Source organism: Marmota monax, unplaced genomic scaffold, assembly GCF_021218885.2.
Source record: "Marmota monax isolate L192 unplaced genomic scaffold, Marmota_monax_Labrador192_F-V1.1 WCK01_AAM20220418_F8-fsc00101, whole genome shotgun sequence".
Lineage (NCBI taxonomy): Eukaryota > Metazoa > Chordata > Mammalia > Rodentia > Sciuridae > Marmota > Marmota monax.
The window spans coordinates 140,841-166,416 of NW_026692786.1; the positions used below are offsets into that span (position 1 = coordinate 140,841).

Genomic DNA, 25,576 nt, shown 5'->3' on the forward strand with positions numbered 1-25,576 from the left:
ACCGCGGAGCGCGGGGAACCAGGACCGCGCAGCAACTAACGGGCCGCCCCGGAGACTCCTGGGAGCGCAAACCCACGGCGCGAATGCGCAGGCGCAGACAACAGGCTCGGCCGGGGGTGAGGCTGGTGGGTCTTAGGGGTTCGCAGGAGGCCGAGGAAGGAGCTTTGAAGTCCTGCCGGGAGAGCAGACTCAGGGAGAGGAGAGATCGGGGAGGAAACCCGGAGTCCGATCCCAGCCTAGCAGTTTAGGGGAGGGAACCAGGACCGCAGTATTCGAACGCTCAGATCTGTAAGAGCAGGGCCTCGGGCGTGGTTCGTGGGTGTGACCCTGAGGATGACCGTCAAGTGACCTGGAGCTAGCCCTGCGAAGAGGGATTTTGCCTGTTTGACAACCCAGAGGAATTCTGTCGCGCAAATCGTGTCCCTGCGCATAGCGGGTGCTGCGAGTGTGTATATATGTTTGGGGGTGTTCCCCTGTACACAACCTGCTGCCTTTTGGGTGCGTGCCACTCTTTGGGATGTACCCTCCGATTGTGTGAAAGATAGACTTAGCTGTGTGGCTGCATGAGGTTTCCCCTGCGTGTGTGTAGTTTTAGATTAGGTGTGAGTAGTATTCGAGACTGCATGTGGAGAGTTGAAAGTGATTTGTGAATGTGATTGTGACTTTACCTGGAATTGCATAGTGTGCTTTATGTGGCTATGAATGACATGTGGGGGGCTATGGGTTGGTGGTTTTCGGAAGAATCTTTAATTGAAGATCACTATGTGTGTATGACCTACCGTTTATTTCTGATGGTTTTGTGACTATGGTAACCTAAATATTAAATGATTGAAGAATTCTGTAAGAGCACATCTAGTTGGTTGTGTTATATTTGATTATCTGAATAGTAGCCATGAAGCCTACCTCCAGAATTTTAACTAAATAGCAATTTTGCAAATACAATAGAAGTATAAGTAGTAAAAAGCAATAGTAAGATTTTCATAATTCCCAGGAGGTTAGATTCGTGTCCTGTAAGCACCATAATAACCAAAATCAATGTGTCGAACAGTGTTTCATGGAGAGCATGCAGGAAAAAATAATTTTTACCCATAACTACCACTTTTAACACATATATTAGTGAATTTTCTTGCTCATGGATTCAATCAAGGCTGATAGCGTCTTCACGCATTCTAAGAGTCTTTGATAACACTTCTAATTACAAGACCAGTCTCATTTTAGTACTTAAAATAATTGAATTTTTTCCCTGCTGTTTTTACTGAGGATGAATCCATGGTGACTCTACCACTAAGCTATCTCCACAGCCTTTTTATTTTTTATTTGGGGTCTTGCCCAGGCTGGCCTCAAACTTGCAATCCTCCTGACTCAGTCCCCAAGTGGCTGGGATTACAGGTGTGCCCCACTGTGCCCAGATAAAATAATTATTTTGGTAACTAAAATATTCACTGCAGCAGTCAACATTTCAAACTTTGCTTAGCAAAATAATATTCCTTCTGTCTGGAACCCTACAGAGTACAAAGTGTGCTTAAACAGTTACTTTTCTATTTCCCATACATGTACTACAACAGAATACTTAATTTCAGCAACCTTGCTTCTTAAGTAATGTTCTTCAGGTAAAGCAATAAAAAGTTGAGTAGAAAAACAGAATGTTCAGACTTAGTCACCTAGGGAAATTGAATGTGTGATAAAGATCACATTTACCATCAGTTGAAATTATTTAGATTATATAGTATGTGGTATTGCTAAATAAAACTTTTTTATTGCTCAAAATATTACAATGATCTTCACATATCATATTTGATTCAAATGGGGTACGTAATCTTATTTTTCCACGTGTACAGATAATAAAAGTGGATTTCTTTTTTTTTTTTTTTTGGGGGGGGGGGGTGCTAGGAATTGAACCCAGGGCCTTGTGCATGCAAGGCAAGCACTCTACCAACTGAGCTATATCCCCAGCTCCTACTAAATAAAACTTATAGGAGAAAAAAATATTCAAAAGGCAAAGACACTAATAGTCATATGACAAACCAAGAAAATTTGTTTGCAACTTAAAATAGGTAAAGGGTTAATTTCCTAAATTAGAGAAAAAGAAAAAACACAGAAGATACAGGCTGGGGGTACAGCTCAGTGGTAGAGCACTTGCCTAGCATGCATAAAGCTCTATGTTCAATCCCCAGCACCACAAAAAACAAAAACAATAAAACCTAAAAACCCATGATAAATAAGTAAATAAAATAAACATAAGGAAATGCATTAAGAAAGAAATAAGGAATGGCTTTTAACTTATTGAAATAAGCTTATTTTCATCATAGTAAGTGTATACTTTAGAACTACCAATAGGCAAAGATTGAAAAGTTCTGAACTTGTTTGTCAGGGCATGGGAAGATAGTCTCATGCACTGTTGGTAACAGTGTAAATGGACAGTCCATGAAAAACAATTTGGAAACATACAAACCTGTGCTCCATGGGAGATGGGAGGTAGAGTCACAGGGTGTAAAACAATGTTTCCTTTCCAAGCTTAACAGGCTTTACAGGTTCCTAGAATCCATTCTTCATCAGCAAGAGACTAGGGTTCTAGAATTGGGGAAAAGCTGAATTTGTCCCATGTTCCCACTAACCTCTAGCCTGTATTTCTGAAGTGTATGCAGTGGGCAAGTGATGAAACTGTGAAAATTAATATAGCTTTACCTAGTTATTCTGGAAGATCTAAGTCAAGTATGTACTCACATGGCTCCTTATATATCTCTATTTTTGCCTCAATAGGACTCTTTCCTTACCAAAAGAAGAGTTCAAAGAGAAGTTTCATCTCCTACAAATCTCAAAGCTATGTCTAAGGTGAGATGATATTTCCTCTCTTTTCTTTTCCCCAGGGAATATGAACATTTATTTAGCAATGTTACTTAAACTTCCTGGATGTTGAGATTTGCTTTCATGAAATGTCTTCAGTCAGGACCCAGATTAGGGTGAGGCAAGCAAATGGCGTGAGGTACGATTTTTAAGGTATACTGTTAGTGCTATGCCTTCCTAAATTTTGCACCCTCAGTGTTTCACCCACCTTATCCTATTTGCAACCCTGTTTCCAAATTCTCCCTTCCAGCCAGATAAACTGAAGCCTTCCCCAAGTGTGATTGGATATATCATTCATCATCTCCTTTCTCAGTCTTCTCACTAACATACTGCTGTAACAGAAAGCTATTGTCTTGATTTAATGGAAATATATTACTTGGAATGAATCTACCTTCTCTTGACCCTACTTCTACACCCAAGTTGTAACTAGTCAAGGAGCAGACAGAAAAACCTTGCTTATCTCCACTAATCAAGATTTTTGCAATGATATGGTGGGAGGTAGAATGGGTAGTTCATATTATTACTTTGTGGAAGGATGTCATGTTTTGTGAGGTTTTTCAGTATGGAGATTTGATATGAACTTGTATAGAAAACTGAGGGTTTTTTTTAAACTTTATTTTACTTATTTATATGGTGCTGAGGATTGAACCCAGTACCTCACACATGCTAGGAAAGTACTCTACCACTGAGCCACAACCTCAGTGAAAACTCAGGTTTTGTATTCCTCTTCTCCTGTCTTCCTATTTTACTCATGTCTGCCAACAGTTTCTACAAATTGTGGCCTGCCAGTGAAAAATCTTTCCAGTATTCCAGTGCTGTTATTGACTTATTCTTTTTAGTTTCTTCTCATTTTTTATGTTTGTACAGGGGAAGGAAATGCATATGCTAGTCCACTCCTGAAATATCTACACTTAAATCAAAAGTGGTACTCTGTCCTATTTTTCTTACAGAAAATTCCTCATCTACCAACCTTTAAAATACTGGTTTTCCCCAGGTGCTAATTGGTTTTCTTCTCTTTACAGCCTTTTTCTCTGTACACGTCAGATTCACTGTGAAGGCTACACATTCTTGATTTCAGTGGGTCTCACTTTGACCTCTTAAGTGTCTGAACCATATATTCAACATCCAATAGTTATCACCCCCTATATGTTACTTCACTTTAAGTATCTTTCTAAGGTTACCTTATAACCTCCTTTTGCTCAGCCTATTCTCTCTTTTTCCCATTTCTATTTACTAGTCCTAGCACCTATACACTTGCCTATTCAGATAATCTGATAGTCCTGCCTTTCTTTTTTCCACTCTAAAGCCAATTTGTGACCAATTCTGTTGATTTTCATCATCTAGTAACCACCTATCTTCTCTCAGTTCATTACTATGATCTTAACCTATGAGGAATTTCTAAGTGGTTTCTTGTCTTTCCTACCTAACACACCATAAGCATCTTTGCCAGTCATTGAAAGTGTTGCCTCAAAAGTAAAAATTTTATCATATAACATGTATTTACTTATGTTTTTCATGTTCTTTATACTCCTTAAAACAGAGACTCAAAATGGGGCTTGCATCATAGTGGAATGTATAAGACATTATACTGGAAGAGAAGAAAATGTTAACAGTATATATTTGAGAGCAGTTATCATTAACAATATGGATTGCCATTAATGCCTATTTGTTATTTTATATGTAACCATGAATATTTTGGGAATGTATTCACTACATTTTAAAGACCACTGCTATAAAGGAAAAAAAGTTCAGTATTATTCCATAATAAAACTCCTACCTTCTTCCATATCTTTTCCTTTTCAGAGCTCAAAAATTGTTTCCTAACATACTATACCTTTTGCTATTTCCTGAATTTACTAACTGGTTTTCTTCTCCCCATGAATTTTTAAAAGCAGATGCCCTGTATTCCTACAAAACAAATTTATTGTGAGTACAAAACTTTTATGTCCTCAGTGAAGCTTCAGAGTACAAAATGAAAATTTTCTTTGCTTTATGACACTTTCCCTTGTATGTATTTCTGTCATTGCATATGTAATACCTATTGAGTGCATGTATGCCTCTCTCGTAGCCTGTACTTTCTCATGAGCAGAATCAGGATTGTATTCATTTTGATCCACCAGATAGCCAGTCACATTCAGGTCAAATAATGTGATCACTCTATATAGATACATACATACATGTATATAGATATGTACACATATGTAATATATATACATATTAGCATGAGACAATAATTTCGATAAATATATCTTCAGAGAGAAATTTTATAATATAAAATAATTTTAAAAACTGTCTGATCACTGAACATTTTTAGAACTAGGTTTCCAATATCTAGTTCTCACCCATTTCCGATCACTTCAGGATGAACTAGAGTATGCCCTTACAGGGATCAGTGTCATTCAAGGATGTGACTGTGGACTTCACCCAGGAGGAATGGCAGCAACTGGATCCTGCTCAGAAGGCCCTCTACAGGGATGTGATGTTGGAAAACTATTGCCACTTCATTTCTGTGGGTAAGGGACCCTCCTTGAATCTTTCAATATCATATACTTCCTTTTAAGAATTCCTAAAACAGGTGGGGATGAATGGAAAAGCCCATACTTAGATGCAGAAGACCCTGGGTTGGATCCAAGCACCACAGGAAAAACATCCTGAAATATAAAGAATTTTGATTGCAGGTATCAAAAATGATAAATTTCTTTTTGTTAGCAGAAATCTTGCTGAGGGCAAGATATTAACTTAATAAGATGTTAGCATGCCCCTCACCTGCCACCTTGATGCTATATCTTTCTTTTCCTTCAATATTTTGGAGTCCAGTTTAGACCAAGTCTCTTTTTCATTTTCAGGATTTCACATAACTAAGCCTGATATGATCCGCAAGTTGGAACAAGGAGAAGAACTATGGTCAGAGAGAATTTTTGCAAGTCAGAGCTACCTAGGTGAGTCTATACAGCCAAAAGTCCAGTGGACATCAAAACTCAGGTAGTTGATACCTTTGCATGTTTTTAGGGACCTACTTTTAAAAATTGTGGTAAAATATACATAACAGAAAATTTACCATCTTAAATATTTCTAAGCATATACTTCAGCAGTGTTAAGTATATTCACATTTTTATGCAGTCATCACTACCATCCATTTCCAGAACTCTACATCTTGAAAAACTGAAACTCAGTACCCTTTAAACAATAACTTCCCATTACTAGAACTCCTAGCCCCTAGCCACCACCATTCTTCTTTCTGACTCTGTGAATTCGACTACTGTGGGTGCCTCTTATAAGTAGAATAATATAGCATTTTTCCTTTTTTGTGACTGGCTTATTTTACTTAATGTCCTCAAAGCTCTTCCATGTTGAACATGTTTCAGGATTTCCTTCCTTTTTAAGGCTGATTAATATTCCACTGTTGGGCTGGGATTGTGGCTCAGTGGTAGATCGCTTGCTTGGCAGATGGAAGGCTCTGAGTTCAATCCTCAGCACTACATAAAAATAAATAAATTTAAATAAAGGTATTGTGTTCAACTACAATTAAAAAATAAACATTAAAAAATTCCATTTTGGGGCTGGGGATGTGGCTCACCTGGTATGCGTGCGGCCCAGGTTCGATCCTCAGCACCACATACAAACAAAGATGTTGTGTCGGCCAAAATCTAAGAAATAAATATTAAAAAAAAAAAATCTCTCTCCCCTCTCTCTCTCTTTAAAAAAAAATTCCATTGTTTACATATACATATACTATGTTTTGCTTATTCACTCATTCATGAATGAGTTGAGTTGCTATTATGAATAATGCTGCTATGTATAAGCATATGTATCATCGTGAGTCTCTGGTTTTAATTCTTTTGGGTATGTTCCCAAAAATAGAATTCCTGGATCCTGTCAAGACTCTATGCTTAATTTTTGAGGTGTTACCATTCTGTTTTCCATATCAGCTGCATCATTTTACATTCCTACCATAGTGGGCAAGGGTTCCTATTTCTTCATATTTTCACCAACACTTATTTTCTAGGGGTGTGTGTGTGTGTGTGTGTGTGTGTGTTTTACTAGGAATTAAACCCAGAGGTACTCTACCACTAAGTTTCATTCCCAGCCATTTTTATATATTGATTCACATTATGTTACTGGGTTTGTTTATTTATTTATTTATTTATTTATTTATTTTTTCCACACTGGGGATTGAACCCAGGGTGGTCCACCACTAAGTTACTTCCATCTCCAACCCTTTTTATTTATATTTTTATTTTGAGACAGGGTCTCACTAATTTGCCAAGGCTGGCCTCAAACTGCTGGGATTATAGGCATGTACCTGTATGCTTGCCCCCTCACCTTCTTTTTTTTTTTTTTGAGATAGTGTCTTGCTAATTTGCCCAGGCTGGCCTCAAACTTAGAATCCTGCCATGTCAGCCTCCCGTGTAGCTAAGATTACAGGTGTGCACCGCTATGCCCAGATCAATTTTTTTATGATAACTATCTAATTAGGGATCTATTTCTAAAGACCTGAGATCTGGGCTGGGGTTGTGACTCAATGGTAGAGTGCTTGCCTAGCACATATGAGGCACTGGGTTCAATCCTTAGCACCACATAAAAATAAATAAAGGCATGTGTCCATCTACAGCTTAAAAAAAAAAAAAGACCTGAGATCTGTGAAGTGTCCATATGTGGCTGACTGTCATACTCTAAAAATCTAAATTTTAGTTTTCAATATCATTTCTCATATAAATGTTTTTCTTGTTTGCCTTCTGTTTATAGAAATATTGGCTCACTGTTAACTTACCAAGAATCCATTCCAAGATTTGTAGGTATTTCATACAAAGTGACCTTCAGTAATTTCTTTGAGTTGTACAAAAGTAGCAACCCATATTCTCACATCCCATTAAGTTCTGTCAGGTCTCCTCCAGATCAGTCCCTCCCCAGGATAATCACAGTTGTGATTTCCACCAGCAGAGATTCGTTTTGCCTTTTATAGACCTTTGTCATATGGGCTCCATGTCTGAGAAATTTACACTTGTTTGCATTTATACATAGTTTCTTACTTTAATTGTGGGATAGTATTCAATTGTACAAATATACCAGTTTGTTTCTCTATGTTCTATTAATAGACATTTGGGGTCTTTCTAGTTTGGATACATTATGAATAAAGCTGCTGTAAACATTCTTATAAAAATCTTTTTGTGGACATTGGTGTTTATGTCTCCTCAGTAAACACCTAACAGTGATTCTGTTGATTCATAAATCAGGTATATGTTAATTGCCAGTTTTTTAAAGTTACTGTGCCATCTTAGACTTTTGCCAGCAATGTATAAGAACTTTATCCCACATTCTCTTCTACATTACTTCCTGATAGTATATCTTTCCAATTTAACTTAGATTTCTCTTATAAATTATATGTTGAAAAAAATTTTAAGTGCTTTTTATGTTACAGGTGTTCACTCAAGTGTTGATTTTTTTATTGGGTAGTATATATTTTTCATTGAGTAATAGGAATTTTTTACATATTTTAGATAGGAATCTTTTGTTCGATGTACACATTGCAAATATTTCCTCTATTCTTTAGTGTGCCTATTCATTTTCTTAAGTATTTAGCGTTTTAACCTACCCAGGATCCCAAAGAAGAAAAAGAGAAAAATATTATATTAGCTGATACTTATTTATACTGATCTTTCTTATTTTACCATTGTTGTACTGTGTGATAGTCACTGTTCAAGGCACTGTGTGTACAGCTGAATTTTCTTGCCTCATAAAGCACTTATTCTGCTGGGGGATCCATGCCAGAAACACCATAAAGAGGTATACGTAGAATAGTATGGTATGTAATATGAAAAGTGGAAAGGAGGGAAAAGTGAGGCAGAGGAAGAGAATGTGGTGAGGAGGTTGTGAATTTTTTTTTTACAAGGCAGGGAGTTAATTTTTAAAAAAAGAAAATATGAGTGAAGACCTAAGGGAAGAGAGGAAGTGGACCTAGCAGAGTTTAGGAAGGGACCTTTAATGCAGGTCCCTTTTATGCAGAACAGTAGGTGAAAAGCACTGAGGGTAGTTCTGTTTGTCATCTGTGACTGGAGCAGAGTGAATGGCGGGGGAAGGGGAGAAAAGAGAGAAGAGGCCTGAAGGTTAAGAGGCCTGAGGCACCTGTGTCCTTGGAGGGCGCTGTGAGGGTTTTGACTTTTATTATGGCTAAAGTGGGAGCCATTGGAAGGTTTTCAACAAGGCATTCATGATCTAATATCAGTTTGTTTGTCTGTTTTTTACAATACTGGGAATTAAACTCAAGGACAATTTACCACTGAACTACATCCCCAACCCTTTAAAAACAATTTTTTTTGAGACAGGGTCTCCTCACTAAGTTGACAAGACTGGACTCAAGCTTGAAGTCATCCTGTATAGCTGGGATTATGGACCTGAACAAATGTGCCCAGCTCAACTTCAGTTGGAATTTATTAAAATTGTGTTCCTTGGTGTAGTATAGTAGCTGAAAGTGGCATGGTTGAGAATTGACTGAGAGGAAGATAGATATAGATCTAGGAAGGTCAGGTAGAAGGCCAGTCAATGCATTGATCCAGGCAAGGGAAGATGGTGGCTTGGCCCAGGGTGTACCTATTCATTTTTAAGGTATCTTTATGAACAGAAGTATTTAATTTTGAGGAAGTCCAGTTTAGCCATTTTTTCTTTTATAATTAGTTCTTTGATCTCACAAATATCTGTCCAAGTTATTATGGTAGTTCCCTATATTTTCTTCTGAGAATGTTGTGTATATTTTTGTTTTTATGATTAATTTTATGATCTATCTCATGTTAAATTTCACTTATGATATGAGGTAAGTCCTCAAGGGTATTTTCCTCCATATGGATCTCAATTAGTTCCATCACTATTTGTTAAATTGAATCAAATTGTTCTGGTGATCATATAGAAAATTATTTGATCATATTTGTGTCACACCATTTTTTAACTATTATTTCCTTTGATATATTTTAAGTCATATTTCCAATACTACCTGTTCTGTGATTACTGTGATTTTATAATGAGTCTTGAGGACAGTTAATTTAAGTCCTCCAAGTTTATTCCCTTTTAAATTGTTTTGGCATTCTAGGTCATTTTCTTCTCAAGTACATATTTCAATCAACTTCTTTATTTCTTTAAGTAAATGTCCCAGGATTTGAGAGAACTAATATCTTAGCACTATTGAGTCTTCTGGTTTGTAACCATACTTTAGCTTTCCATTTTAGTAGCTTTCCAAATTGCTGTAAGGAGTGTTTTATTATTTTTATTATTGTACATTATTAATTAAGTTTATATTTTTAATATTTTTTATGATATTGTAAATAGTAGGATTTTTTGTGTGCTCTGACTACTGAATTCTAGGGCCTTTTGCATGCACCACTGAGCTATACTCCTAGCCCAAGGCAGGATTTTTAAATTTACTTCTTCTAGTTTGTTGCTGATTTATATAAACACAATTTTCATATATTGACTTTTCATATTTATGGTTGTGTTAGGTTTTATTGTTGTTGTTATTACTGTTTAATATAGTAATATGCCTTAACCAAGGTTTCAGTTACTTACAGGGTCATCTACAGTCCAAAAACTATTAAATGGAAAATTCCAGAAATAAGTAATCCATGAGTTTTAATATGCACACTGCTCTGAGTAGCATGATGAAATCTCATAGTGTCTCATTCTGTCCCACCTGGGATGTACATCATCCCTTTGTCCAGCAACTCACTAATCACTTAGTTGCCTCTTGGTTGTCAGATCAACTGTCATAATATCAGTATCTCAATACTGTGTTCAAGTGATTCTTGGGTAGTAGCCTAACTATATCACAATGCCTAAGTCATTCTTCTCATCATATGGGCTTTATATCATCTCCTATTATCACAAGAAGGGTGAGTATACAATATAATAAATATTTTGAGAGAGGGAACAAGCCTAAATAAATAGAGGTGATAGAATTTGCAGACTAAGATGTTAAAACACCATCATAAGTTACCTCATTGTCTCTGGACACAGTGGCACACACCTTAATCACAGAGCATGAGTGTTTTATATTGACTTACCTGTGTAAAGTAGGATGGTTTAAAAAAAAGGGGGAAAGATAGTCGGGCATGTGGTGCAGACCTGTAATCCCAGCTACTCAAGAGGCTAGGGCAGAAGGATCACAAGTTTGAGGACATTCTTGGCAGTTTAGTGAGAACCTGTCTCAAAATTTAAAAATAAGTAAATAAAAGGCTAGAGTTGGGTGGCACATTCCCATAATCTCAGCAACTCAGGAACCTTGAGTCACAAGATTAAGGCCAGCCTTGGCAACTTAGTACAACCCTATCTCAAAATTTAAAAAATGGAAAAGTTTGGAGATATAGCTCAGTGGTAGAGTGCTTGACTAGCATGTGCAAAGCCCTGCTGTTCAGTTCCTAATATTGCCAAAAAAAGAGAGAAATAAAGACAAGTCTAGAAAGGTAGCAGCAGTAAGGCATCAAAAATGGAGTCAGACTCTGCTACACATATAAATGCTTAGTAAAAGAAAATGTAGTGACTATGTATCAGACAGCAAATTTCAGCACATGGAATATTATAGCAATAAAGAGGGACATAGTATCAAAATTTTTTTAGATGTTGATGAACCTTTATTTTATTCATTTAGTTATATGTGGTTCTGAGAATCAAACTCAGTGCCTCACACATGCTAGGCAAGTGTTCTACCACTGAGTCACAACCCAAGTCCACATAATATCAAAACTTATAACAGTCTTCTGGCCTTTCCTTGGAGTGATGGTATACACTTGTAATCCCAGAGATTTGGGAGGCAGAGGCAGGAGGATTGCAAGTTTCAGACCAGCCTCAGTAATTTAGTGAGACTCTGTATTAAAATGAAAATAATGTTTTATTTATTTACTTTTTAATATGTATTTTTTATTTTTGGATGGACACAATATCTTTATTTTTTTATATGGTTTTGAGGATCAGACCCAGCACCACGCACATGCCAGGCGAGCACGCTACCGCTTGAGCCACATCCCCAGCCCGAAAATAATGTTTTAAAAAGTATCTGGTTTGAAACTCAGTGGTTAAGTGACCCTGGGGTTAAATCTCCAGTTCAAACAAAAAGTTATAACAGTCTTTAACAGAGCTTCAAAATATATCAACATTCACCTTTTATCATAGTCACTCTCCATTGGAGTCTTTTTAGTGTTGTTAGTTTTTTTTCCTTTAATGCTGGGGATTGAACCCAAAGCCTCATACATGGTAGGCAAGTGCTCTCCTATATTTCTGGCCCTTTTTATTTTGTATTTTGAGACAGGTTCAGGCTGGCCTCCTCAGCATTCTGATCCTCCTGCCTCAGTCTCCTGAGTCTCTGGGATTACAGGAATGGATCAACATACCTAGCTAAAGTCCTTTATTTTGCCTCTCCTTACTATAGCTTGTAGCAGACTAGGTATTTAATAGTTACCTTATTCATTATCTTATGGTGCCATGCAGTGAATTCATTCAGAAATCATTTAATGTTAAGTTCTTTTTAGATATATCTGCTGAAATAACATTCCCTCACCTCGTATAACAACATGTTAATGTGTACTCAGAATATCTCAGATAGTCAATTGACTATATAATTATTGACTAATAAAAGCACATGTTTTGGGCTGGGAAAGCAAAATTATCAAATTGAGCATTTAAATGGAATAGTCATGTTAAAACATCAGGTTTTTAAAAGATTTCTTGAAATGGATGGTCTAGACCCTACTTTTATGCCAATTTCAGACAAATTAGACGCTGAAAAGTAGAAAGACCATGTGAAGGCCTTGGGGAAAAAAAATGGATAGTAGCATATCTTGGAGCTATTTGAGGTTCTGAGGAAGACAATTTAACTTCAATTACCAAATAGCCTAGTCTTACGTGTTTAAGAACTACACATAAGTGGAATTATATCATATATGTACTTTATTGCATAAATCTTACACTCTGAAAAATGAGAATCATCCCTGTTGGCCATTATATATTATAGGTTTCCTTTTTCTTGCTGAGGTATAATTCCATTGTGTGTGTATACAAAATACATTATTATCTGTTTACATTTTGATGGATATTTGAAATTTTTTCCAGTATAGTGCTATTATAAATAAAAATGTATCATAGGTAAGCTGAATCTACCCTTGAAATTGCTCCCCCAAATGTGAATGATAGGTAATAATACTATTATATAGTCAAGAACTTATAGAAAAAATATAGTTAAGCCAGATGTACTGCTGCACTCCTAGAATCCCAGCTAATTGAGAGGCTGATGCAGGAGGATCACAAGTTCAAGGCTAGCCTGGGCAATTAGTGAGACCTTGTCTCAAAATTAAAATTAAAACAGGTTAGTGATGTGGCTCAGTGATAAAGTACCTCTGGGTTCAATCCCAAGTAACCAAAAAACAATTATATTTAAGGTCAGTTAGTACCCTACATATTCATTGAAGAATCTATTCCTTCACACCCCTACAGAGAATAACAAAGCTGATGTATGTTTCTACATTGGGAGGAAAACTTGAATCCTTTTCCTCTAAAACTGAAAAACAGTAATTCAACATATTGAAAAGAGAAGAGGTTAAATTGATGGTCAGGAGAATTTTATTACTGACCATTTCTGGGAGAATAAATTGATGGTGGCAACAATCATAATACAATAATGATTATATTCATGTTGCAAGTATAATTTGTCTTCTTGTTAACTTTATAATTCTTCATGGAAATATGTTTTCTTGATTCTTTACTTCAAGAGAAAATAAATCATAGTCATATGGACAGTGAGGGCCAGGACTGTAAATCAGTGTTTCTGTACATTAGGAAATGAGTTTGAGAAAGTTCATTTGCTATGGATTGAATAAGTGGAAATGAGGAAGAAATGAGTGGAAGCATTTTACAATATTTGTATAAGAAATGAGGAAATAAATATGTAGGTTTTCATCTCTGCCTAAATAATTTTCCTTGTTACACTACTTACTATTTGGTTCCCTTGCTAGGCTCATTTCATTATCTCGTAATTTTCCCATCTAAGAACAATTACTCTTTCACAATTCTTATCTACTGTTCACCTCTGTTTGTGCTTATTATACCATCTCCATGCAGCTGACAATTGCAGCATGCCAAAGATATAATTGTTCTTTGTTTATGCCAGTTTTTCCTCATTTCGGTGGCACAGCAGGGTTTTTGTTTATGTTTTATCTACCAAGAGGTTATTTATTCTAGCCTTTTTTAGACCACAGTAGCAAGACGGATAGTTTCATATGAGTTGTTCATATATACATGCAATCCACAGTATGTATAAAAAGACTTACAATGTTGTTAATTGTATTCTTTTCTAGAAGATGGGAAAGCTGAAGATGTTTTAGTGAAGTTCAAAGAATTCCAAGACAAGCAATCTAGATCAGTTGTGTTTATCAATCACAAAAAACTTACTAAGGAAAGAAGTAATATGTATGGGAAAACCCTTACTCCAGGCAAGAACCGCATGATTTCAAAAACAATGTTATGTGAATATAATAAACCTGATGGAAAAGTTTTGAAAAATATTTCAGAATTAGTTATTAGAAATATAAACCCTGCAAGAGAGAAGTTTGGTGAGAGTAATGGTTGGGAGAAATCAGTCCTCAATACTAAGCATGAGAAAATTCAACCATCAATAAATTTCCATAAACAAACAGAAAAGGATGTTGATGGTAAACAGGAAGTTACTCAATATCAGAAGGTTCAAACTCCAGAGCAGCCATTTGAATGTAATGAACGTGACAAATCCTTCCTTATGAAAGGAATGTTATTTACACAGACTAAAGCTCACAGAGGAGAAAGAACCTTTGAATTCAATAAAGATGGAATTGCCTTCCTAGAAAGGTCAGATCTTGGTATCCATCCACATAATCTTATAGAAAAGAAGTCCTCTGCATACAACAAATATGGGAATGGGAAATTCCTGTGCAGAAAGTCTGTTTTTATTATGCATCAGAGATCTCAAATAGAAGAGAAACCCTTTCAATGTCCTTACTGTGGGAATGGCTTCAGAAGGAAGTCATACCTCATTGAACATCAACGAATTCACACAGGTGAGAAACCTTATGTTTGCAGTCAATGTGGAAAGGCCTTTCGCCAGAAGACAGCCCTCACTCTTCATGAAAAAACACACATAGAGGGGAAACCCTATCTTTGTATTGATTGTGGGAAATCCTTCCGCCAGAAGGCAACCCTCACTAGACATCACAAAACACATACAGGGGAGAAGGCCTATGAGTGTACTCAGTGTGGAAGTGCCTTTAGAAAGAAGTCATACCTCATTGATCATCAGAGAACTCACACAGGGGAGAAACCATATCAATGTAATGAGTGTGGGAAGGCATTTATCCAGAAGACAACCCTCACTGTACATCAGAGAACTCACACAGGAGAGAAACCCTATATTTGTAACGAATGTGGGAAATCCTTTTGTCAAAAGACTACCCTCACTCTCCATCAGAGAATTCATACAGGAGAAAAACCCTATATTTGTAATGAATGTGGGAAGTCCTTCCGCCAGAAGGCAATCCTTACTGTTCATCACAGAATACATACGGGAGAAAAATCCAATGGATGTCCTCAATGTGGGAAAGCCTTTAGTAGAAAATCAAACCTCATTCGCCATCAAAAAACACACACAGGAGAGAAACCATATGAATGTAAAGAATGTGGGAAATTCTTCAGTTGTAAGTCAAACCTCATTGTCCACCAGAAAACTCACAAAGTAGAAACTATGAGAATTCAGTAAGTGATGTGACTTTTTTAATAAAAGCTTTTCAAGTCATAGCAACCCTGTACCTAATGTTGCTTGCAAGTGTAATAATATTTAGTAATTTAAGATAATATGCCATGTATTTACTGTTTGGTAGCCTGTAAAACACATATACATACACAATATTGTTGGAAATTTAAACAAAAATCTTTGAAAATAAAAGCCTAAATTTTTATTAAATTCACTGGACCAAAACGTCCTCTTTAAATTGCTATGAACATTTAAAATTATTTTCAATTTTGATACAAAGTAGTTTCAATACTTTTTATGAACTAATAATAAACAGTTGGCCAGCTGGCAGTGGCCCATGAATACACTGTGAATAGAAGTCATTTGGAATAATGGAGGTATGCTGGGCATTGTGGCACATACCTGTAATCCCAGCAACTTGGGAGGCAGAGGCAAGGAGGATTGCAAGTTTGATGCTGGCCTCAGCAGCTTAGCAAGGCCCAAAGAAACTCGGTGAGACCCCGTCTCAAAAAAAAAAATAAAGACTGGGGATATAGCTCAGTAGCAAGGTGCCCCTGGGTTCAATCCCCAGTAACAACAACAACAACAAAAAAAAAGAGTAAAGAGAGAAAGGAGGTGAGAACTTTTATTTCTTCTTGCAAAAATGGAATAAAAATTAGTTACCTCCTCAAAGTTAACCATAACTTTGACCTCTAACATTATAAATTTGTTTTTCCATATTATAAACCTTTATATTAATTGGATTATGTACCGTGTATTCATTCAGAATTGGCTTGTTTCATTCATCATTGTCTCTCAGTGTAATCATTAGTGCATGTGACAGAAGTTCATTTCTTTTTATTCTATATAGAATTCCATTAATATGAGTATATCACAATTTATCCATTTTCCTATTGATTGCCTCTTACATTTCTTACAGCTTAGGGTCATAATAAATAATGCTTCTGAGAACACATTAGTCTTTTTGTGTACATATGTGCACTTCTCTTATGTATATAATTAGGGAGTGGAATTTCTGGGTCTTAGGGAATTTGTATGCTCAATCACCTTTGGTAAATAACTGCCAAACAACTCAGAATTTTCACAGCATGAGATAATTTACTCTAAAGGGAAACTACTATGTATATTATCAACATGGTGGTGGTTCAAACCACAGAATTCATGCTAGGGGAAAAATTAAATCAATGTTGGAAAAACTGGGAACATGAATATAATGCATGTAGAAAGGCTTTTAGCAACAGCTCTAATTTTAATACAATTCCAGACAAATATAATAAATACAGGGCTAACTTTTAGCCATAGTTAATGACTTATTTGAAATTTTGAAAAGTTATACTAGAGGATATGGGGTTCTGGCTCAATGGTAGAACACTTGCCTACCACATGTGAGGCACTGGGTTTGATCCTTAGTGTCACATAAAAATAAAATAAATAGGGACTGGGTGTGGCTCAGTGGTAGAGCGCTCACCTAACATGTGTGAGGCACTGGGTTCATTCCCCAGCACCACATAAAAAATGAATGAATAAATAAAATAAAGTTATTTACAAAAAATAAAACAAATAAAATAAAGGTATTGTACCCATATACAACTAAAAAAAATTAAAAGAAGTTATACTAGAGAAAGATACTCAACATTTTCCTTTCTCAACATCAGAGAATTCTAACTAGAAAAAATCTTATGAGAATATGAAAGTTGGAAAGTGGGTGGACTTTATATTACTTGTCATTTGTAAATGTTGAATATGGAAAACTTAAATCTTAAACGTTGGGGAATTCATCTGGATAGGAGTTATTCAAGTGAAATGATTGTAAGAATAAGTTTAGAAAAAAATGAAGAATGACTTTATCCATAGCTCCTAATACAATGTCAAAGAATTCATATCAAAAAAAAAAAGTAGAAAAAAGCTAGCTCCAGGAAGATGGCCGCTGCGTACGGGGGTTGCTGAAGTGCTGAGCGTGGTGCTCAAAGCAGCGGCTTTAATAGAGATTTCGCACAGTCTGTTAAAGCTCCTTTCACCGTTAATCTGTAGTGGACCACTTTGCCAAGGAGCAGGAAGAACAAAGAAATCGAAAAAGAGACGCTTGGCTGCTCAGAGCCGCGGGCACTTTGCTCCCATCTGCTTCCTCTTTCGCTTCGCTCCGGGCGGAGAAGCTGAATGTGCAATCAGCAGTGGATTGTAAGTACCCGAGGCAAAGAAAGCTCAGTGCGCCCCGCCTTTTTTTTTTTTTTTTTTTTTTTTTTTTTTCTTTTTTTTTGAATATTTTTTATACAGGGAGAGTTTGTGGATTGGGATTGCTGGCGGGGCTGTGGTTTCTGTGCCGAAAATCCACTCCGCGGGAGCCGCCATTTGCTTTCTGCTTGCTGTCTTGATGGCTCCGTATACACTGTCCGGCAGCCGCACCTAGAGGTTGCAGCTGGGCTGCGTGCCGAGCCCTGTCCTCCGAAGGCTGGACTGCAGCCTCGAGCGTCTCTGTGGCCTGTTCGCCGCTGCACCTTCGGGCAGAGCCTGCTCTGGGGTCGTTCTGCACCCCCCTGCCAGGGGACCCGTGCTCCGGAGGAGGGGGACGGAGAGCCGCGGCGGCAGCCGCTTGGGCCCCAGGGGCCTGGCACCGGGCTGAAGAGCTGCGGAGGCCAGGGCGGCTCTGCTACGGGCGCAGACAAGCGCGGACGCTTGCCAGGGCGGCTCTGCTACGGTCGCAGACAAGCGCGGACGCTCGTCAGCGCGGCCCAGAGTTTCATTTCTAGAAATCTGGACTGGAAACAGAAGCAGCAGTTTGTATAATCCCAAGAACTTGCTTATACCAGGAAGCTGTAAGGGCAACATGAATATTACTGAGGAGATGTAACATGGTGGCAGGCGCAGAGAGATCAAGTCTCTGACATCTTCAACTGCGTGGGCATAGGGAGCCGTAAACTGTCTAAATGCTGTTTGCTCAGGATCACTAGGCAATGCTGAGCTGACGTGGATCTGGGGTGTACAGGCTGGGCCCCTCAGAACACACACACAGAGCCCGAATCGGAGGCAATTAAGCTCCGGTTCGCCTGCTTCATGTGACTCAGCACTAACGATCCCGCTGAAATAATTGGCCGGCCCTTAGGAACTTACAGAGGTAAAAGCCAACCGAGCCTTCATAGGCAGTGGCCACAGGACTGAAACGGGGATTGGGAGAGACAGTCAGGACCCACCCGTTGCATTGGTCATCCGGCAAAGGGAACAAACGGTCACCATTTGCATGGGATATCACCATGGCAGAGAAATGGCGTCATGGGCGGAGGAGATAACTGCAGTGAAACCAGCGCGACAGGTGTGTAATCCCCTAGTCATCTCTCTCCACACAGCGGGGAAACCTTAAGGGCCACTCCCAGCTCTCCTGTGAACGCAATAACCAGACCGAGGGAACCAGGAGTGGCGCAGGACTCGCGGCGCGGAACTCCCGGCTACCGCTCCCACCAGTGCTGACAACTGAGGGCTCTTGCACCAGCTACCGGGGGCGTGGCTACAGGAGGGCAAGCAAATTCGCTGGGGGATCTCAGCCCCAAGCTCTACAAACTTAGGGTCTGAGGGAGGCAAACAGGGAGAGTGAGCCCAGGTGTTCATGAAAACAGGGCTCCCAGGAGCAGCAGACCTGGCGTGTAGACAGTATTGTGGTGAGCGCCACAGGTGAGCACGGCCTGGCTTGAGGAAACACAAGACAAGGCCCTAGACACTCAGGATTGGAGACCCGCCCAGTCTAGGAGAAAGAGCTGCTGCACAGTGAATGGTTCCCACCTATTGAGAGGAGAAGCTTGGCCCAGTGGGCAGAGCTCCACCTACTGGAAGAGAAGTTAATAGAACTCTAGGACTGCATTTATTATTATTATTATTATCATTTTTTTTTCTTTTCTTTTTCTTTTTTTTTTTCTTTCTTCTTTTTCTTTCATTTTCAATTTTTATTTGTTGTTGTTCTTTAATTTTTTTTCAATGTTTCTATTTTTTTTAAATTTTTTTTTATTTTATTATTATTATTTTTTTTAATTTTAATTTTCATTTTTTATTATCACTATTATTTTTGTTAAAATTTTTTTTCCGTCTTTTCTTTCTTTCTTTATTATCTAATCTTTGTTATTCTTGTTTCTTTTGTCTTTTCATTTCTTTTCAATCTTCTTATTCCCCCTTCCTTGAATTCTACCTGCCTACTCTCATTCTCTTTAGTGACTTCTTCCCTTCCCTTCTAATATCTTTCCTCTCAAGCATCAAATAAATCTATAAGAGTAAACAGTAACTCAGCAGTCAAACAGAACAAGAAGTAACATGAGCAGCATAAAAAAGCAAGGAAGAAAAGGAGTACAAACAATGAAGGACAGCCTAAATATTCAGGAGGACCTAGAGTCAGCAGAAAAATGGTCATATAAAGAACTCAAGGAATACCTTAGACAGATGGAATGGAACCTTAAAGAAGATACGAGACAGCAAATCCAAACAGTGAAAGAACACTTTGAAAATGAATTACATAGACAGATAAAAGAAGAAGTTAAGCATCTTTATCAGGAGATTGAGATTATAAAAAAAAACCAAACAATAATTCTAGAAATGAAGGAAACGATAAACCAAATTAAAAACTCAATTGAGAGTATCACTAACAGAGTGGAGCAAGTAGAAGCCAGAACATCAGATAATGAAGACAAAATATATCATCTTGAAAAGAGCCTAGCCAACTCAGAAAGGCTGGTTAAAAACCACGAGAAAAACATCCAAGAGATATGGGATAACATAAAGAAACCAAACCTACGAGTCATCGGGATAGAAGAAGGTACAGAGATTCAAACCAAGGGAATGAGTAACCTGCTGAAAGAAATAATTACAGAAAACTTTCCAGAAATAAAAAAGGAAACGGATATACAAATTGTAGATGCATACAGGACACCGAGCACACAAAATCACAGTAGACCAACGCCAAGACACATTGTTATGAAGATATCCAATATACAGAACAAAGAGAAAATACTAAAAGCTACAAGAGAAAGGAGGCAGATTACATTCAGGGGTAAACCAATAAGGTTAACAACGGATTTTTCATCACAGACGCTGAAAGCGAGAAGATCCTGGAACAACGTATTTCAAACACTGAAAGACAATGGATGCCAACCAAGAATTCTGTATCCAGCAAAATTAAGCTTCAGGTACGATAACGAAATAAAAATCTTTCATGATAAACAAAAGCTAAAAGAATTTGCAGCCAGAAAACCAGCATTGCAAAGCATCTTGAGCAAAACACTACACGAGGAAGAAATGAAAAACAATAACCAAAACCATCAGTGGGAAGTGCCTCTATAAGGACAGAGGACGGGGGGAAACCTAACCATGGAGAAACAAACTACATTAAAAAAAAAAAGAAGAAGAAAATAAATAATCAAACATGGCTGGAAGTACAAACCATATATCAATAGTAACTCTAAACATTAATGGCTTAAACTCTCCAATAAAGCGACATAGGCTGGTAACATGGATTAAAAAAACAAATCCAACAATATGCTGCCTCCAGGAGACACATCTGATTGGAAAAGACATACACAGGCTGAAGGTGAAAGGTTGGGAAAAAATATACCATGCACACGGTCCTCGTAAGCAAGCAGGGGTGGCCATCCTCATATCGAATAAAATTGACTTCAAGACTAAATTAATCAAAAGGGATAAGGAAGGACATTATATACTGTTAAAAGGAACCATTTACCAACAAGACATAACAATTATCAATATTTATGCACCAAATAATGGTGCTGCGACGTTCATAAAACAAATTCTCCTCAAGTTCAAGAATCAAATAGACCACAACACAATAATTATGGGTGACTTCAACACACCTCTCTCACAATTGGACAGATCCTCCAAACAAAAGCTGAATAAAGAAACTATAGAACTCAATATCACAATCAACAACCTAGACTTAACTGACATATATAGAATATATCAACCATCATCAAGTGGATATACTTTTTTCTCAGCAGCACATGGATCCTCCTCAAAAATAGACCATATATTATGCCATAGGGCAACCCTCAGTAAATATACAGGGGTGGAGATAATACCATGCATTTTATCTGATCATAATGGAATGAAACTGGAAATCAATGATAAAAGACGGAAGGAAAAATCCTACATCACATGGAAAATGAACAATATGTTACTGAATGATCAATGGGTTACAGAAGACATAAAGGAAGAAATCAAAAAATTCTTAGAGATAAATGAAAATACAGACACAACATATCGGAATCTATGGGACACAATGAAAGCAGTTTTAAGAGGGAAATTCATCGCTTGGAGGTCATTCCTCAAAAAAAGGAAAAACCAACAAATAAATGAGCTCACACTTCATCTCAAAGCCCTAGAAAAGGAAGAGCAAAACAACAGCAAATGTAGCAGAAGGCAAGAAATAATTAAAATCAGAGCGGAAATCAATGAAATTGAAACAAAAGAAACTATTGAAAAAATTAACAAAACTAAAAGTTGGTTCTTTGAAAAAATAAATAAGATCGACAGACCCTTAGCCATGCTAACGAAGAGAAGAAGAGAGAGAACTCAAATCACTAACATACGGGATGAAAAAGGCAATATCACAACAGACACTACAGAAATACAGAAGACAATTAGAAATTATTTTGAAAACCTATATTCCAATAAAATAGAAGATAGTGAAGACATTGATAAATTCCTTAAGTCATATGATTTGCCCAGACTGAGTCAGGAGGATACTCACAACTTAAACAGACCAATAACAATAGATGAAATAGAAGAAGCAATCAAAAGACTTCCAACCAAGAAAAGCCCAGGACCGGATGGGTATACAGCGGAGTTTTACAAAACCTTTAAGGAAGAATTAATACCAATACTTTTCAAGTTATTTCAGGAAATAGAAAAAGAAGGAGCTCTGCCAAATTCATTCTATGAGGCCAACATCACCCTGATTCCGAAACCAGACAAAGACACCTCAAAGAAAGAAAACTACAGACCAATATCTCTGATGAACATAGATGCAAAAATCCTCAATAAAATTCTGGCGAACCGGATACAAAGGCACATCAAAAAAATTGTGCACCATGATCAAGTAGGATTCATCCCTGGGATGCAAGGATGGTTCAATATACGGAAATCAATAAATGTTATTCACCACATCAATAGACTTAAAAATAAGAACCATATGATCATCTCAATAGACGCAGAAAAAGCATTCGACAAAGTACAGCATCCCTTTATGTTCAAAACATTAGAAAAACTAGGGATAACAGGAACTTACCTCGACATTGTAAAAGCTATCTATGCTAAGCCTCAGGCTAGCATCATTCTCAATGGAGAAAAATTGAAGGCATTCCCCCTAAAATCTGGAACAAGACAGGGATGCCCTCTATCACCACTTCTATTCAATATAGTTCTTGAAACACTGGCCAGAGCAATTAGACAGACGAAAGAAATTAAAGGCATAAAAATAGGAAAGGAAGAACTTAAATTATCACTATTTGCAGATGACATGATTCTATACCTAGAAGACCCAAAAGGGTCTACAAAAAAACTACTAGAACTAATAAATGAATTCAGCAAAGTGGCAGGATATAAAATCAACACGCATAAATCAAAGGCATTTCTGTATATCAGCGACAAAACTTCTGAAACGGAAATGAGGAAAAACACTCCATTCACAATATCCTCAAAAAAAATAAAATACTTGGGAATCAACCTAACAAGAGAGGTGAAAGATTTATATAATGAAAACTACAAAACCCTAAAAAGAGAAGTAGAAGAAGATCTTAGAAGATGGAAAAATATACCCTGTTCATGGATAGGCAGAACTAACATCATCAAAATGGCGATATTACCAAAAGTTCTCTATAGGTTTAATGCAATGCCAATCAAAATCCCAACGGCATTTCTTGTAGAAATGGATAAAGCAATCATGAAATTCATATGGAAAAATAAAAGACCCAGAATAGCAAAAGCAATTCTAAGCAGGAAGTGTGAATCAGGCGGTATAGCGATACCAGACTTAAAACTATACTACAGAGCAATAGTAACAAAAACAGCATGGTACTGGTACCAAAACAGGAGGGTGGACCAATGGTACAGAATAGAGGACACAGAGACTAATCCACAAAGCTACAACTATCTTATATTTGATAAAGGAGCTAAAAGCATGCAATGGAGGGAGGATAGCATCTTCAACAAATGGTGCTGGGAAAACTGGAAATCCATATGCAACAAAATGAAACTGAATCCCCTCCTCTCGCCATGCACAAAAGTTAACTCAAAGTGGATCAAGGAGCTAGATATCAAATCAGAGACTCTGCGTCTGATAGAAGAAAAAGTTGGCTCCGATCTACATATTGTAGGGTCGGGCTCCAAATTCCTTAATAGGACACCCATAGCACAAAAGTTGATAACAAAAATCAACAAATGGGACTTACTTAAACTGAAAAGTTTTCTCTCAGCAAGAGAAACAATAAAAGAGGTAAATAGGGAGCCTACATCATGGGAACAAATTTTTACTCCTCACACTTCAGATAGAGCCCTAATATCCAGAGTATACAAAGAACTCAAAAAATTAAACAATAAGAAAACAAATAACCCAATCAACAAATGGGCCAAAGACCTGAACAGACACTTCTCAGAGGAGGACATACAATCAATCAACAAGTACATGAAAAAATGCTCACCATCTCTAGCAGTCAGAGAAATGCAAATCAAAACCACCCTAAGATACCATCTCACTCCTGTAAGATTGGCAGCCATTATGAAGTCAAACAACAACAAGTGCTGGAGAGGATGTGGGGAAAAGGGTACTCTTGTACATTGCTGGTGGGACTGCAAACTGGTGCGGCCAATCTGGAAAACAGTATGGAGACTCCTGGGAAAGCTGGGAATGGAACCACCATTTGACCCAGCTATTGCCCTTCTTGGACTTTTCCCTGAAGACCTTAAAAGAGCGTACTACAGGGATACTGCTACATCGATGTTCATAGCAGCACAATTCACAATTGCTAGACTGTGGAACCAACCCAGATGCCCTTCAATAGATGAATGGATAAAAAAAATGTGGCATTTATACACCATGGAGTATTACGCAGCACTAAAAAATGACAAAATCATAGAATTTGCAGGGAAATGGATGGCACTAGAGCAGATTATGCTTAGTGAAGCTAGCCAATCCCTAAAAAACAAATACCAAATGTCTTCTTTGATATAATGAGAGCAACTAAGAACAGAGCAGGGAGGAAGAGCAGGAAGAAAAGATTAACATTAAACAGATACATGAGGTGGGATGGAAAGGGAGAGAAAAGGGAAATTGCATGGTAATGGAGGGAGACCCTCATTGTTATACAAAATTACATATAAGAGGCTGTGAGGGGAATGGGAAAATAAACAAGGAGAGATATGAATTACAGTGGATGGGGTAGAGAGAGAAGATGGGAGGGGAGGGAGGGGGGATGGTAGAGGATAGGAAAGGTAGCAGAATACAACAGTTACTAATAGGGCATTATGTAAAAATGTGGATGTGTAACCGATGTGATTCTGCAATCTGTATTTGGGGTAAAATTGGGAGTTCATAACCAACTTGAATCTAATGTATGAAATATGATATGTGAAGAGCTTTATAATGTTTTGAACAACCAATAAAAAAAATTAAAAAAAAAAAAAGTAAAGAATGGATACTTTTAAATTAAATTTGATTATTTGGTTAAGAGAACCTAGTTAAATTACATATTCAAATGCATACTTCCCAATTTTGCAAAAATGAAAATGGCCCCAAATGTCTGTCTTCAAACAGTTCTATACAGAGTCAGTTCTCATGAAGTCCCACAAACTAAGGAGCAAAGAGGAAAAAAGAAATGGATTACAACAAATATAAGTACACTCACATCCTCCTAGGAGGTACTTTTGAATGCTTCAAAGAAAGCCTAATTGAATTTTTATTTTGTAGTAGCTACTTATATTTAAGCTGCTCTT

General features: G+C 37.4%; 1 protein-coding gene across 9 annotated transcripts; it reads left to right on the top strand.

Moving 5' to 3' along the window:
• Positions 1–15,658, top strand: Znf382 (zinc finger protein 382). Of its 9 annotated transcripts, none has more exons than XM_046448026.2 (5): positions 1–116; positions 2,761–2,832; positions 5,231–5,357; positions 5,691–5,783; positions 14,175–15,658. In XM_046448026.2, exons 1-5 carry the CDS (start codon positions 84–86, stop codon positions 15,602–15,604), a joined length of 1,755 nt encoding a protein of 584 aa, XP_046303982.1. In that variant the 5' UTR covers positions 1–83; the 3' UTR covers positions 15,605–15,658. The 9 variants fall into 9 exon arrangements, with proteins under 9 accessions (XP_046303982.1, XP_046303980.1, XP_046303981.1 ...); XM_046448024.2 differs by having other exon boundaries at positions 20–125; XM_046448025.2 differs by having other exon boundaries at positions 20–125; positions 14,178–15,658.
• The last annotated feature ends 9,918 nt before the right edge of the window (positions 15,659–25,576 follow it).

Coding starts and splice junctions, on each gene's coding strand:
- Znf382 (XM_046448024.2), top strand. CDS start 84: ATGCGCAGGCGCAGACAACAGGCTCGGCCGGGGGTGAGGCTG. Junction 126..2,760: donor CTCGGCCGGGGGTGAGGCTG/GTGGGTCTTAGG, acceptor TTGCCTCAATAG/GACTCTTTCCTTACCAAAAG. Junction 5,784..14,174: donor TGCAAGTCAGAGCTACCTAG/GTGAGTCTATAC, acceptor ATTCTTTTCTAG/AAGATGGGAAAGCTGAAGAT.